Source organism: Panicum virgatum, chromosome 7K (assembly GCF_016808335.1).
Source record: "Panicum virgatum strain AP13 chromosome 7K, P.virgatum_v5, whole genome shotgun sequence".
In the NCBI taxonomy this organism is placed as follows: Eukaryota; Viridiplantae; Streptophyta; class Magnoliopsida; order Poales; family Poaceae; genus Panicum; species Panicum virgatum.
The window spans coordinates 37,666,895-37,683,397 of NC_053142.1; the positions used below are offsets into that span (position 1 = coordinate 37,666,895).

General features: G+C 43.6%; 1 protein-coding gene across 1 annotated transcript; it reads left to right on the plus strand.

Moving 5' to 3' along the window:
* The first annotated feature begins 624 nt into the window (after window positions 1-624).
* Window positions 625-14,594, plus strand: LOC120641330 (DNA-directed RNA polymerase III subunit 1-like). Its single transcript, XM_039917403.1, has 27 exons — window positions 625-888; window positions 987-1,116; window positions 1,293-1,451; window positions 1,527-1,683; window positions 1,817-1,998; window positions 2,260-2,372; window positions 2,459-2,558; window positions 3,116-3,316; window positions 3,388-3,536; window positions 3,608-3,749; window positions 3,836-3,976; window positions 4,082-4,270; window positions 4,581-4,824; window positions 5,118-5,211; window positions 5,574-5,808; window positions 6,364-6,555; window positions 7,007-7,105; window positions 8,081-8,284; window positions 8,358-8,633; window positions 10,731-10,878; window positions 11,189-11,340; window positions 12,779-12,934; window positions 13,017-13,133; window positions 13,233-13,318; window positions 13,505-13,709; window positions 13,870-14,072; window positions 14,180-14,594. The coding sequence occupies exons 1-27, from the start codon at window positions 818-820 to the stop codon at window positions 14,229-14,231; spliced, it is 4,197 nt and encodes a 1,398-aa protein (XP_039773337.1). The 5' UTR covers window positions 625-817; the 3' UTR covers window positions 14,232-14,594.
* Window positions 14,595-16,503: the final 1,909 nt, after the last annotated feature.

Here is a 16,503-nt window from a genome sequence, read left to right on the forward strand (position 1 = left end):
AGAAATGGAATGGTCTAGGTTGTTGATTGACATACATTGACTAGTGAACTTCTCACTAGTTTAATTATTGTAAGCTGTCCATGTTGGTATCTCGATACCTGCGCATCAGCTCTAGCCTCCAAGGAAAATTATAGGTTGTTTACACACACTACAAACCTAGAAAATTCAAAATGATTTATAATTTGAAATGAAGAGAGTATAAACCTTATATCCCTTTGAACATGATTCCAAGCCTTTTATTTTTGAAAACTAATTCACAAAAAATATATAAGATAAATGAAATTATGGATTAGGCTAGGGTCGGCCAATGATTATGTCAAATTTCTCAAAAAGGAAAAGTACGCTAAACTGAATGAAGAATATAAAATATAAAGAATTTATTGCCCAATGATTATGTCAAACTTCAGAAAGAAAAACTACGCTAAACTGAAAAATACTGAATATTGGTCTAAAAAAGAACATAGCAGGTGGCTTTGAACTTCGAACGCAGCACCACTTGTTTGGGATCAACGAAACTTACCAATACATCACACGGCGGCACGAGCCGAACTCTAGAAATAAATATACTTACCACCAAAATTTAACCACACCTATTTAATTCCTCCGAAAGGTAAATGATCTAGGTCTCCCGCGCCGCCGCCTGCTCTGCTGCCACTGCCACCTTCCCTTTCCGCGCGGGGCCTCCCCACGGGAGAAGGCCCGGCGGCGGTCGCGCGCACGCAATCGGGCGGCGGCCCGAGGCGACGCGGCGCTACTCGTTCCCCGCCGCCTCCGCCCTTCACTGGCTAGCAACCCTACCCTAATCTGCTGAGCAGCTATGGCGAAGCCGGAGGAGAAGCTGCGCTGCACGAAGGAGCCCTTCATCGAGGACGTCGGCGCCCATAAGATGTAAGCACGCGCCTTCCCGTCCCGTTTGCGAGGCACATGGTCCAATGATTACACTGACCCCGCCGCTCTCCGTTTCGGTCGTCCGCTTTTGATTTCAGAAAGAGCATCCGGTTCAGTGTGCTCTCGGGCAGCGAGATTCGCAAGTCCGCTGAGGTGCAGGTCTGGAACAGCCGGATCTATGGTCATGACATGAAGCCAGTCCCCAATGGTTTGCTCGACATGCGAATGGTAATGACCCCCTCGGGCTTGCAGTGCTCCTCTGCTCCGCATTGAAACGTCAGATTATGTTGTTTTCGTTATATGTATTTTGATTGAGGAATCGTAATTGTTAGTTGTTACATAGGAAAATGCCTTTGTAGCATTGTTCAAGTTGTTGCAATTTATTTCCCTGTGTCCAATTTCAGGGACTCCCTAGCAAACGAGAAAAGGATGCTGTATGCAGCACCTGCCATGGTCCATTTTCTGCATGTCCTGGTCATTTTGGTTACCTGAAGCTGGCGCTTCCAGTTTTTAATGTCGGCTTTTTCAACAATATGCTGGACGTGTTGAAGTGTATCTGCAAGGTACTGCCATGAAGATGCTTACATCATGGGTGTGTTGGACTCAGCCTTGATACTTGTTTGCTTGCACTTTCCTAGGGCTGTAGTAGGGTTCTTCTTGCAGAGAAAGACCGCCGAGAGTTTCTGAAGAAGATGAGAAATCCCAGAGCTGATGCACTACAGAAAAGTGCTACCATGAAAAAAGTGAGGGACAAATGCAAGCTAACCAGCTGCCCCCGGTGTGAATACAAAAATGGTAAGCTATACTATACTGTGCCCATAATCATATCATGTTAGGAATGTCTACTACCAGACACCTGGCTATTTGTTTTGAAGCTAACATTTTCTGAAGATATCTCAATTCTTTCCTGTTTTTGTTGGAAATACAGGTGTAGTTAAAAAAGGCAGAGCAGGCCTGATAGTGATTCATGATTGCAGCAAAATTTTGGATGGACATGCAGAAGAACTGAAGAATGCATTACAAAACAAGAAAGAAAAAGTCTCCACGAGTTCAGTTCGCATGTTAGACCCTGCAACTGTTCTCTCTCTATTCAGAAGAATGACTGACGAGGTAGGGGCTATTTTTCATTCTTCAAAAGTCTTACTCGAAGAGGGTACCACTATGTATGGGATATGTGTTATCTGTTACTCAGTCTTTTAGTAGTCAATACTCAATAACAGAATAATAGTCATGCGAGCTTCAGAAAACATCACGCCTACCTAACAAGTTGCCCCAAGCCTCATTGCTTGCCTCACATTGGATGCTATTCTCCAAATTGGACTCAATTTCAGTTTTGCTAAGCAAATGTTACATCCCCCCATGTTTCTGCAGGATTGTGAATTGCTAAACCTTGGTGATAGGCCAGAAAAACTTATTGTGACGGAGATTGCAGTGCCACCTGTACCTATACGGCCTTCTACTGTTGTTGGTAATACTAGAACAAGGTTTGTATTTCAGTTTCTGGAGAGTCTCATGCTCATTGGTGATTCAGAGCAACCTTGCGTTCATGAATTGGTCTTGCTTGTTGCAGCAATGAAGATAGCATTACTGCTATATTGAAGAGCATTGTTAATACAAATTCCATACTTAAGGAGACCCTTCAAGCTGGGGGTCTGTTCACCAAGTGCTTTGTGAGATATCTCAGAGCTCCTCACTTGTCTGTTTACATTTTTCCGCAATTTTGCATATCTCCTTTTTGTTTTCTTTTTTAGAGGTGCTCTTTCATATTTTATTGTTTTTGTACCATTTTTGGAAAGTAGTGTCTCTTTGTGTTCCTTGTAACCCACAAACTAGTTCAATATTAATTTAATTCTTAATGGCCTGTAAAGTGTTGTTCCAGGAAATAAGTTATACAGAATTAAAATTACGACATTCATCATTTACATGTATGGGCTGCTGCATTGTCAACATCACAATCCAAATTTTAACTAGATATTTGACATTCAAATCAGGTCTTTTAGACATATTAATTATCTGAAATAATAAATTGGAATTATGCGCAAATATTGGGCAGACATCTATATAGACTTCAAACTTCTGACTTTTATTCGTGATTCTTATCTTTAAAAATGGCAGGGATCATATTTTCAGATGTACACTTTGGATTGCTTTCATTTCAATCTGGAAACTTAATTTATCAGACTGTAACTTGGTGAGATCTTTAGCTAAGACTTCTCTTTCTTTCTAGGATTGCTGGCAACAACTTCAACTTCAAGTTGTTGAATATGTTAATAGCGATGCCCCCTGTCTCCCTGAGTCGCAACATCGTGGTCTTGTTCAACGACTGAAAGGGAAGACAGGCCGATTTCGTGGTAACTTATCTGGAAAACGTACTGAGTACACTGGAAGGACTGTCATATCTCCTGATCCAAATTTGAGAATAACAGAGGTGCCCTTTCATGTTCATTTTATTTCCTTAAATGCTATAGTTTTTTATGTCATCTTTAATAAATACTTCAGGTGGCTATTCCTGTGTTGATGGCTCGAGTCTTGACTTATCCTGAAAGGGTTTCAAACTATAACCTTGAGAAGTTGCGTCAGTGTATACGAAACGGACCATATAAACATCCAGGGGCTAATTTTATTATAACCCCTGATGGCACAAAGCTGTAAGTCCTAGATAATCTTCTGAATTGTTAGCTAGCATGACCTTCATCCATCATTCTTTTCTTCTTTTCAGGAGCTTAAAGTTTGGTGATAGAAGGATTGCTGCGCGGGATTTAAAGTGTGGCTATACAGTTGAAAGGCATTTAGAGGATGGTGATGTTGTCCTGTTCAACAGACAGCCAAGTTTGCATAGAATGTCGATTATGTCTCACAGGGTATAAAAGTCTCCTTATTTCTTTATATTTACTATACTTAAGCATTTCCCTCACCTTTGGGCGCTTGCTTCTGTATTTGAGCACAGGCAAGGATAATGCCATGGAGAACACTGAGATTTAATGAGTCTGTTTGCAACCCGTATAATGCTGATTTTGATGGCGATGAAATGAATTTGCATGTCCCTCAGACAGAGGAAGCTCGCACTGAAGCACTTATGCTCATGGGGGTAGCATTTGCTGACCTTTGTTGTCGTTGAACAATTTTTGGTTTTATGTGCTAACGCCTAGCTCACATTTGATAGCGGTATTTAATATATCCATTGCTTTTGCAGGTTCAGAATAATTTATGTACTCCTAAGAATGGGGAGATACTGGTTGCTTCCACACAAGATTTCTTGACCTCATCTTTTCTGGTTACAAGAAAAGATGCTTTCTATGATAGATCTTCCTTTACTCTTTTGTGCTCATACCTTGGTGATGCAATGGAGAACATTGATTTGCCAACACCAGCCTTGATTAAAGTAAGATATACATGCTGAGTGAACTTAGATATACATACTGAGTGAACTTTTGTATGGTCATATCTAAAAAGTTATGCTAAGAGTGATGCCTGTAGTTAAGAATAGTTGATATTATTTGAACGTGGTAAATTCGTTCTATTACCTTTTTAAAAAAAATTTAGTATTTGCATATAAATAAAACATACCAAAAGGCATGGTTTTTATTCTTAAATGAAAATCTTTGCATTTGTCTTCCGTTGGTATGCATCTTTGTACACTTTATCCTTCTTATTGAGATACCCGTATCTTTTGGTATACTCTATTTTTGCAGCCTATCGAGCTTTGGACTGGTAAACAGTTATTCAGTGTGTTAGTTCGACCTAATGCACGTACAAAGGTGTTTCTGAATCTTGCTGTTAAAGAAAAAATTTATTCAAAAAAGAAGGAAAAAAAAGAGGGGGAAGAGGAGGAAAAGGAAACAATGTGCGGAAGGGAAACAATGTGTCCCAATGATGGTTATGTCTACTTCCGAAATAGTGAACTGTTATCCGGACAAGTTGGGAAGGCCACCTTAGGTAATGATTGTAATTCAAAGACGAGTATCATTATGCCAAATTATATGCTGTTATCTGTAGAAGATTGTATCTATTATAATGTGGATATTCATGTCAATCTAAACTTTCTGCCGAGTCAAATTGTAGTGTTTTCTTTATGCAATTCCTTCTTTTGAGAGCGCATTACTGTGGGCAAACATAATTGTTAGTAACAAGTCTTGTTCACTAGTTGCTGCAGTTTATGGGCACCTGTTATTTTGATTTTACATGATCGATTTGGAAGCAATACAATTCTTTTTGCCCTTTGTCTGCAGGTAATGGGAATAAGGATGGCATTTACTCTGTTCTTCTAAGAGATTACAATTCTCACGCTGCAGCAAGCTGTATGAATCGCTTGGCAAAATTTAGGTGAGACACATTCCATGCTTTGTGTAATCACATCATTCGTGTTACTTTATGTGAGGTGATTCATTTATGGATAAATTCGTTTTATGCCACTTCAAAATTTTCGTGATTCCTTATATGCCACTGACATGTGGCATAGATAAGGGAGCCATGGAATTCCACAGTGGCACAAAGGGAATTCACCTGAAATTCATATTGGTAAACTATCCTTTTTTTGTATATACAGGAGAGTTAATAGGTTGTTTGGGCCAAGTTAGCTAACCCTACGCTGTATGCCTACATGCATCACATATGCACCATAGATTTGCTAAATTTTTGTATGGAAACTTTGTTCTGATCTGAATTATGTACTTTCTTCCCTGCAGTGCAAGATTTATTGGGAACCATGGTTTTTCCATTGGTGTGGATGATGTCCAACCAGGAGAACATTTAAATCGGCAAAAGAAAAAGAAAATAGATGAGGGGTACAAACAATGCCATGATCTTATTTCTTTGTTTGCCAAAGGTGCACTCGCATTGCATCCTGGTTGCAACGCAGCTGAAACATTGGAGCATAGGATAACTGGCGTGTTGAATGAAATCAGAACGGCTGCTGGAAACGTAAGTCTACACCAAGTTTCATTATCTTGTTTATTTTTTTAGTCACTTAGCACGTGAAAAGGCTGCTGAAAATCTGATCCTCTTTGCTTTGTTAGTTTTTAACAATTAATTGAGAACATAATTGTCATCACAAGTTGTGTAATACCCCACATTTTATCCTCATGTTGGATATTATTTTTAAAATGCCGCGTCCCTGTAGTGTTTGGGTAAGTTTTCTTGTAACACTATAATTCAGTGAACAGGGTTGATCTAGTGATTTTGTCAAGTGATTGACCAATGTGGCCACACTGCATTTGCTGTGCTTTTAAAGTGTTAGCCTAAACTGTAAACGCTAAACAGTCAGTCATCTATCCTTAGCTATTTATTTGGACTAAACTGCCATTTAACGGGTTAAACAGTCAAAACGGGATACACGTCTGATTAAACGGACATGGCTAGCCACTGTGTAGCTAAATGGCCATTTCCACGGTGTGTAAACGGGCTAAATAGCCGTGTAGGTGAGCAGTGCTTTTAAGTTGATTGCTGAATCTCTTGGGATTAAACTTTTTTTTCCAGGTGTGCATGGATACACTTCACTGGAGGAACAGCCCATTGATTATGTCTCAGTGTGGATCTAAAGGTTCTCCAATCAATATCAGTCAGATGGTTGCGTGTGTTGGCCAGCAATCAGTTGGTGGGCGTCGTGCCCCAGATGGTTTTATAGATAGAACTCTTCCTCACTTTCCTATAAATTCGAAGACCCCTGCAGTAAGGAGAAAAGAAATATGGCTTGCTAATTTGTGCATCGTGTATTTCTAAGTTCAGTTCAATAAACAAATTCTGCAATTTTTGAGACCACCAGTGTGCAGAATGACTGCAAATTGCACATCTTCTACACTGCTTATTCGACTGTGCAGATCTAATAGTAGCTTTACCTTTTTATTTCTCAACTCATGTGTGCTACAACCATGACATTTTGCTGAATAATGACATGATTTCTTTATTTGCTGAGCTGGTGATTCTACAGCAGCACAGCAGTGGTCTGTAGAGAAATAGGAGGGTTTGGAACATCCTTCTTTTTAAAATAATACCATTCCGCTATATTTGTGACATGCGCGAATCTGCCATTTTTTTTAATTTTAATCATGAAACTGACATATTCAAATAACGCAAATTCAGTAGTCTGAATGTCTGATAAGGTTTGGTCTTCCATTTGCAGGCTAAAGGTTTTGTTGCTAATTCGTTCTATACTGGTTTGACTGCTACTGAGTTTTTCTTCCACACCATGGGTGGCCGAGAGGGTCTTGTTGACACAGCGGTATGATTTAAAATGGTTTTTTCTTGCTTGTGCTTGATATTGCAATCTATATTTATTGCATCATAAAAGATGGTACTATTATTTATATAAACTTAATTAGACTTTCATGTGTTACTCAGTTGAATAAGTAGAAGCAGACATGATGATATTATTGAAAATATGTCTCCGAGTCTGTTTTCCTGTCCAAATTGTTTTTCACTATGATTGGTCTATAATTTAGTAACTCTAATTGGACAAACCTAATGGATCAATCAAGCAAAAGTTCCTATTGAAGGACCATGATCCTACTAACTGTTACAGACTTGTACCAAAGGAGAAGACTGTCTTTTTCTGAAGCCGAGACAGTTACAAGTCATTAATCCCCTGACACCTGGTGTACTCCCTCCGTCCCAAAAAGAATGCAACTCTCGCTTTCCCGAGAAGTCAAACAATTTCAAGTTTGACTAAATTTATACAAAAAATTACTAACATTTATGTCTTTAAATAGACTTAGTATGAAAATATATTACATAATTAATCTAATGATATTTATTTGGTACCATAACAATTAATACTATTTTGTATAAATTTGGTCAAATTTGAAATTGTTTGATTCCTTAGGAAATGAGAGTTGCATTCTTTTTGGGACGAGGGGAGTACAACAGAATTTAGTTTTCAAGAGTTGCTGCAAGATATATATATATATGCCCATAATTCAACTTAAGGTACTGGCAAGCACATATTAGTTATTACAGAACAACAATAGACCATCAAGTTGATAGCTACACTGCAGTCTGCAGCTATTACAGAGCAATAAAAGATCTTCAAGTAGAAGCAAAAGAGAATCTCATTGATCACATTAGTGTTGTTACAGAATCATCGGCACTTATTTGTATCAATTGATGGCTATTTCCTGTGTATTATTCTCATTCGAAAAATATAGTGGGGGTCCTGATATCCTCTTGCTTTCTTTGTTGTAATTTTTTTTAATCATAGGTCAAAACAGCAGAAACTGGATATATGTCCCGCAGATTGATGAAGGGTTTAGAAGATCTCTCTGTTTTCTATGATCAGACAGTCCGTAATGCTAGTGGTGGTATAGTTCAGTTTTTGTATGGAGATGATGGTATGGATCCTGCAAAGATGGAAGGAAAAGATGGCAGACCCCTAAATTTGGATCAATTGTTTATGAAAGTCACGGTTAGTTCTAATGTAAAGAATACTTTGCTAGATGATCATAAAAATGTTCTCTGATCATTTGACTTTTTTTTAGGCAACATGTCCTCAAAGGGGACCAGATACATTATCTCCAGTCGATATCCGACAGATGTTAGAGGATAAGCTCGCACAACATGGCACCTCATCTGATGGTGGTTGTAGCCAAGAGTTCGAGAAAGGCTTGAGAGAATTTGTTGAGAAACGTATAAACTTACTGGAATGCACAAGAAGGGCACTTCATCTAGATGTGGGCCATGTAGGAAAGAAAGATTCTTGTGTTAAAGAATTCATTGCTGCTAATATATCTGGTATATCTGCAAAACAACTACAGGTCCGTGCTTATGACATTACTCATGCACCCTATCACCAGATTTATCACTGCTTAGATGGTAGCTGTAATCTTATGTTTATATTAAGTCAAACTTTTGCTATTTTTTCAACTGATTTGCATGTAGTTTTAATTTTCTGCAGAAAATGTGCCATAGGATATATCTGTTAGAGTATATTAGGCAACTCCAGATATGATAGTTTAGGATTGATGTAATCCCGTGATAGCCTTCTTTATCTCTAGAGGAGGTGTCTTGCCCTCCAAGCCTTGTACTCCTATATATACCGCCCAATGGGCTCATTGCAATACATCGACTGCATTACACGCATCCTACCTTTCCTACATGGCATCAGACGCCTAGGTTACGAGATCCTAACCCTAGCCGCGCCGCCGCTTCCGCTGCACCCGCGCGCCCCCGGGGAGATCGAGATTGATCTCCGCCGGGGGCAGCGCCCTCCTAGGATGCGCCGCGGATCCCTCTGATCCGCGCTGCCATCGTCATCAAGCACAGCAGAAGGACCTACCTCTTCCCTGGCCGCCCCATGGCGGCGCCGCTCGACGTCCCCGTCGGGTACCACATCGCCATGGGGGCGCCACTGGGCCTGCATGCCTCCGCGTCGTCCTCCCTCTCGGCTCTGCATCCGGATCCGCCCGCCCCTCCCGCGCATCAGGCCAGGCGCTCCGACTCCTACCAGCGCCGCCGCACCGCTGCCATGAGCGCGAGTGCGTGGCTGTGGAGGACCATCGCGGGGACGCCAGGCCACTGCGCCATCGGGGCTGGCGGGCCACCGCACCGCCGATCGACGTCGCCGCAGGGCTGCAGCGCCCAGGGGCTTCGCCCCTCCCGCCTTCCATCGCCGGCTCTCTCCTCCGCGTAGTCAAGCTTGCGTCCCCTTCGTCCTCAGCGCCGCTTCCGCCGCCGCCTTGTGCGCGAGGATGCGGCTGCGAGGGCGGCCCGGGGGCCGCCGGTCCACCCCGCAGCTGGAGCAGAGGCCGCTCGGGTCTCGCCCCCTCTGTTTTTGCCCCTTTGTCCTCTGGCCAACAGGCGGATGAGGATAAGGTTTGGGGGGGGGCATTACTTGGTGCACCCGAGATTGTACCCGCAGGTTCGTCTTGATGCTGCTGCTGATTTTCCCTTTTTCCGATCTAAGATCGGTTTGCGTCGCCCTGCCGTTCGTCTTCGATCCATCGTCGACCCTCCCGAAGGACGAGGTTGTTGCTGCGCCCTCTAGGCTGCAGCGACGACGTTCGTGATCAAGCCACCCTACCGGTGTCGCCGCCTTTTCAGGCGGTGGCGCCACTCGCCGCCGGTCTTCGTCAAGCAAGCGCTCGATCCGCCTCTGCGCCTCCAGCCGTTCTCGTGAGGACATCGCCGCCGATGTTCCTGAAGGAAGACGTCGTCGCCACCCCTGATCTGAGCGCGACACTTGCTGCAACCTGCGCCGTCGCCACCCCTGTCCTGAGCGTGACCTAAGTCGCAAACCGCGTCGTCTACCATCGTCATCCGCCGCACCGTCCTGCTGCTGTCTTCGGCAAGAAGCTGCTGAGTTTGCGTACTCGAGCACCTCGACGACGCTTCGACCCGCGCCCCCTCCACGGCTTCGACCACGTCCACCTCGACCTCGGCTACTACGGCACTAAAGGGCTATCATCTGCATGAGTCTCCAGTCAAAGTTTTCGCACCGGCGTTCCGACTGCAGGGGGGATACGTCTCCATTGTTCTCCAGTCTGACCGTTCGTGTTGCTACCGCTACGACTGCGGGAGGATGTTAGAGTATATTAGGCAACTCTAGATATGGTAGTTTAGGATTGATGTAATCCCGTGATAGCCTTTCTTATCTTTAGGGGAGATGCCTTGCCCTCCAAGCCTTGTACTCCTATATATACCGCCCAAGGGGCTCATTGCAATACATCGACCACATTACACGCATCCTACCTTTCCTACAATATCAATATGGTATATTTATGCTTCTTAAGTGATTATGAGCTTGTGAATATGTACCCTTCATTCCTTCATTAACTGCTAGCATAATGTACTAGTTTTGAGTTATGTGCTTGTACCCTCCTTTTAGAATATTTATTCCTTTGTTGCTGGACCAGGTTTTCTTGGATACTTGTTTTTCTCGTTACCACTCAAAGACAATTGAAGCAGGAGCATCTATTGGAGCAATTGGAGCTCAGAGTATTGGAGAACCAGGGACTCAGATGACACTGAAAACATTTCATTTTGCAGGAGTAGCTAGCATGAGTATCCTTTTACCTCTGCTTCAGGAAAATGTTAGTTAATTCTGTGGCATTGAACTTGCTGAATTAGGATGTTCAACTTATTTTTCTAAAAAATATCTACTTTGGATAATTGCTGCTATAATTTGATATCTACGGAAAATAATATCGAGCTTTCAGGAATTTTTACAAAGAAATTTTATGCCTCCATCAATCTGGGTCACTTTTTTTAGCACAATAATTGCTATGCAAAAGTCTAGAAATAGAAATACACATATATAATATGAAGCCTACATTTATACCTTCTACAATTTGTTTCTTTAACCATGAAAAAGATGTTACTCTTGGTGTTCCTCGCATCAAGGAAATTATCAATGCTGCTAAAAAGATAAGCACTCCTATTATCACAGCTGAGCTTCTGTCTAGGAAAGATGTGCTGTCTGCACGCATTGTGAAAGGAGCTATGGAGAAAGCAGTGCTGGGCGAGGTGAATTGACACATGATTGGTTTTATTACAGTTGATTTATTACTTATATGCACTTAAAGAAGCCAGTTTGTTTTCCTTTATCATACTTGCAAAGAACTGAGAGTTTCTATGTTATCTTACTGTATGCTATGGAGACTGAATGTTGGGTAGCTGCTTTTATGTGATACAAGAACATAGCACGTATACTAACTGTACATGTGCTCATCATCCACTTGTTCCATGATAAGGGTGCTTGTTTTGTACTATTGTTTGTGAAATTGGGGCAGCAGTTTGAGACTTACAGTACTATGTGTTTGCTTGAGGTGGAAATTATTCAACGATTTGTATTGGTTTTAGTTTTCGTGGATCTCTCTGTTCTACAATAGATGAATCCCCCAAATAAATATACATTGTCTGTGGATACTTTTGACCTGCCCCATCTTGATAGATTTTATACAGTTGTTTTTAATGCAAATTTTGACAAGAGGGTGCCACAAAAGCTAAAAGGCAAATTCTATAGGACAGCAATTCGTCCGGCGATGTTATACGGTGCTGAATGTTGGCCTACAAAAAGGCGACATGTCCAGCAACTGAGTGTAGCAGAGATGTGGATGTTGCGGTGGTTTTGCGGGCACACAAGGAGGGATAGAGTCCGGAACGAAGTTATTCGGGATAGGGTCGGAGTGGCACCAATTGAGGAGAAACTTACCCAGTGATGGACTATGGATAAAAGCCCCCACCCCTCCCACTATAACACCTGGGTTTTATGGTAGGGTTGGCTAGGTGGGGTGCGCTAACATGGTACCAGAGCCAAAGGTCCCGGGTTCGAACCCGCCTGGCCACGCATTTCCGCTGCGCGATTTCCCCTGCGCCTCTCGTGTGCTGAGACCTGCTGCGGGCTACGCCGGGCACTAGACCTGCTGCGGGCTACGCCAGGCTCGCACGCCGTAGGGGGAATGATGGATTATGGATAAAAGCCCCCACCCCTCCCACTATAACACCTGGGTTTTATGGTAGGGTTGGCTAGGTGGGGTGCGCTAACACCTAGCATCGGCTGAGATGTAGCATCGGCTGAGATGGTTTGGACATGTTCAACGAAGGCCTCCTGAGGCGCCGGTGCGTAATGGGGTTCTTGAGCGGGTCGATAATGTAAAGAGGGATAGAGGTAGACCTAAACTGACGTGGGATGAGTCGGTTAAGAGAGACCTTAAGGATTGGAATATTTCTAAAGAGATAGCTTTGGATAGGAGCGCTTGGAGACTAGCTATCAATGTGCCTGAACCTTGAACTTATTTCTTTCGGGTTTCATCTCTAGCCTACCCCAACTTGCTTGGGGAAAAAAGGCTATGTTGTTGTTGTTGTTTTTTAATGCAAATTTTATACAGTTGTTTTCGTGCTGACTTTTGGATTGATTTTTTTTAAAAACAAACTTTGGATTGATGGTTTGTGTGTTGATCAGGTAGCATCAGACATAAAGATTATCTTGAAACCAAGTCAGGCAAACTTAGTGGTCAAACTTGATATGCAACTTATAGAAGCTCTGCACATGGGAATATCTGCTGACACTGTGCAGCTGTCAATTTTGAATCATCCAAAGATCAAGTTAAAATCTGAGGTGCAAGCAAAGTTCCAGGCTTTGATACATTGTTTTTTTTTTAAAACTGTGGTTGCAATTTACAGTTAACTGATTTTTGCAGCATGTCCGTGTCATCGATAGAGACAAGTTGAGAATATATCCAGCTGGAACGGACAAGTCCAAACTTCGGCTTGAGCTGCATAACCTCAAATCCATGCTTCCAAAAGTGATTGTGAAGGTGAACAAGATGTCCATTGTTAAATTTACTGCCATTCGTTTGCAGAAGTATTTCTGCTACTATGATGCCAACGCTGACCTTTTCTCGAATTAAATTCAGGGCATTCCAACTGTTGAAAGAGTTGTTATCGACGAAATAAAAAAAAAGGACAACACTGTAGAAAAATACAACTTGTTGGTTGAAGGGTAATGTTTCCTTTTTTTATTTATGGTTTAGCAGCATGAATCTTTTGCTTTCTAGCTTTGATAACCTTCCATTGTTTGTGTAGTTTGTGGGTAGTTAGAATAGCTGTTATACAGTATATACCTTACCAGACCTTTGATTATTGTCCTGACATGTTAGATGCTAATAAAAAAAGATTGTAATTACAGAACAAACCTCCTGGCAGTCATGGGTACTCCGGGAGTTGATGCTAGGAATACAAAAAGTAATCATATCATGGAAATGAACAGCACACTTGGAATTGAAGCTGCGAGGAGATCTATTATTGATGAAATTCAGTACACAATGAAAAGTCATGGCATGAATATTGATGTGAGACATATGATGCTTCTGGCAGATTTGATGACATACAAGGTATTGTGATACCTATGTACATAATCCCCCCCCCCCGCCCCCCCCCCCCCCCCCCCCCCCCCCTCTCCCCCTCTACACCATGTGCTTTTTACATGGTTTACACACATCCTACCGGTATTTTTTTTTACACTCTCCTACTGGTGTTAATGCTTTGGAACAGGGTGAAGTTCTTGGCATTACTAGATATGGCATTGCAAAGATGAAAAGCAGTGTGCTGATGCTTGCTTCGTTTGAGAAAACCTCCGAACATCTATTCAATGCCTCATACAGTGGTCGTGAGGACGAGATAGAGGGAGTCAGCGAATGCATTATCATGGGCATTCCCATGCAACTTGGTACCGGTATTCTCAAAGTCAGGCAAAGGTATACGCTTCACTTATGCTCTTTTATACAATGCTATTCCTGAGACTGCTGTTTCCTACTTACCCAACCGCATGATTTGTTGATGAGGTACACCATTTCCCCTGCAGGCTCGACCATCTCCCTGAATTCAAGTACCAGCCGGACCCGATACTGTCGTAATCCATATACGTGGATCTGAGGCTGGAACTCTGTACATACATAGCTGGACCATACACCATACATGCGTAGCGTAGGGCAACTGCGGCGGCTGTAATTTTGAGGCCAACATCTTTGTAGTGTCACTCCATCTCCATGTGGCAGCATTCGGGCGAACAACACCTTTTTTCGGCTGCATTGGCATTTGGCAGACGCGGAGGGTAAAAACCGTGCCGAACATGAAACTGCAATTGGTAGAAGTCAGAGCTATGGCAGGCAACACCTGCTACATCTCTTAGGCAATACTAAGTACTAACACGTACTTGGACTAAACTTTTCTGGAGGCCAATGAAGCCTGGTTAGTGTTTACTGTTGCTGGGCTGCCAAGTGTACGTTAGGGGGACCAAAAATTTTCTTTTTACTGCACTTCCATTTACGGTCACAAGGGATATACAAGGTGAGATCCCCTTGTGTATGCTCTTTGCTGATGATGTGATGCTAGTTGACGAGAGTAGGGCAGGGGTTAATAAGAAGTTAGAGCTGTGGAGACGCACGTTAGAGTCGAAAGGGTTCAGACTTAGTAGGACCAAGATAGAGTACATGATGTGCGATTTCAGCGCGACTAGGCATGAGGGGGGAGACGTTAGTCTAGATGGGCAAGTGGTGGTCCAGAAGTATACTTTTCGGTATTTAGGATCGGTGCTACAAAAGGATGGCGACATTGATGAAGATGTTAGGCATAGAATTTCAGCTGGCTGGTTGAAATGGCGGCAAGTTTCTAGCATTCTTTATGACAAGAGGGTGCCACAAAAGTTAAAAGGCAAATTCTATAGGATAGCAATTCGTCCGGCTATGTTATACGGTGCTGAATGTTGGCCTATAAAAAGGCGACATGTCCAGCAACTGAGTGTAGCAGAGATGCGGATGTTGTGGTGGTTTTGCGGGCACACAAGGAGGGATAGAGTTCGGAACGAAGTTATTCGGGATAGGGGTCGGGGTGGCATCAATTGAGGAGAAATTTATCCAGCATCGGCTGAGATGGTTTGGACATGTCCAACGAAGACCTCCTGAGGCGCCGGTGCGTAATGGGGTTCTTGAGCGGGTCGATAATGTAAAGAGGGGTAGAGGTAGACCTAAACTGACGTGGGATGAATCGGTTAAGAGAGACCTTAAGGATTGGAATATCTCTAAAGAGATAGCTTTGGATAGGAGCGCTTGGAGACTAGCTATCAATGTGCCTGAACTTTGAACTTATTTCTTCCGGGTTTTATCTCTAGCCTATCCAATTTATTTGGGAAAAAAGACTATGTTGTTGCTGTTTCTGCTGCTGCACTTCCATTTACGGTGGTCGACGTTGACCCATCGTGGTGCAACTAAAGCTCGAAGATGGGCGTTCCCATGCTTGGTTTTCGTTTTTCGTCAAACACAGTTTCTTTTAACGCACGCCATTATGCATCTACTACTCTCTTTTTTTGTGAAAGATTTGTGCATCTACTAGTAGAAGGGAGGTTTCTTTTGTTGGACTTGGACCTGCTCCACCGGCCGTGTGAGACAAGGCCGCATCCTCACCTAACTCCCCGGCTGCCTCACGCCGTCAAGAACTCAAGATCCTCCACGGCCCCTTTTGTGACCACGCGACCTCGACTCCGTCCTCGCTTGCTTGGTTGACAAGTGAGCGTGGGTCCGTCGGCGCGCGCGAGACAGGAGCGAAGGAACATGGCAGGGCGATTGAAACTGTGCACGCTGAAATCAGAGGCTCCTTGTCCCCCTTGTCGTACCGTCAATTGTCAAAAGGGAAAATTGGTCTCATACCATCGAAAGATCGTCATTTTCGCGAAATACCATTAAAAAATCTCCGTTCCGTAAAATAGCATTGAAAGAATGCAACGTCACCTGAAAATAGCATTCTGTCACGTTCGGAGCAAACACCGTCGCCTCCGTCAACCTCCTCCCCCTTCTCCTTTGCTAAGGCGACAGGCAAGCATGCTGCTCCACCTCGACCCCGCCGCCTCGCCGATCTGCGCCGACGAGCTTTTCACCGGCGGCGTCCTCCTCCCGCTCCCCATCCTGCCCCCGAAGCCCGCCGGACCCTGGAGCCACACATCCGCCGCCCTGCTCGTCAGCTGCCGCCCGGAGCCACGCCCGCCGGCCGCCCCTGCTTTGTGTCGCCAACGTGCCCGCCTGCCCCCTGCCGGTGCTCGCTGTGGCTGGGGCCATCGGGCGCCGAGGCCCGGCCACGCCATGGGCCCGTCAGATCCTTAGCCCAGGCCGGCCGCTGCCGCATCCGACTGCCCCC

Excerpts from the sequence above, each read along its gene's own strand:
- LOC120641330 (XM_039917403.1), top strand. The coding sequence starts at position 818 with ATGGCGAAGCCGGAGGAGAAGCTGCGCTGCACGAAGGAGCCCTTCATC. Across the intron at positions 1,452-1,526 it reads TGTTGAAGTGTATCTGCAAG|GGCTGTAGTAGGGTTCTTCT; the intron begins GTACTGCCATGA and ends GCACTTTCCTAG. Across the intron at positions 12,935-13,016 it reads AGATCAAGTTAAAATCTGAG|CATGTCCGTGTCATCGATAG; the intron begins GTGCAAGCAAAG and ends TGATTTTTGCAG.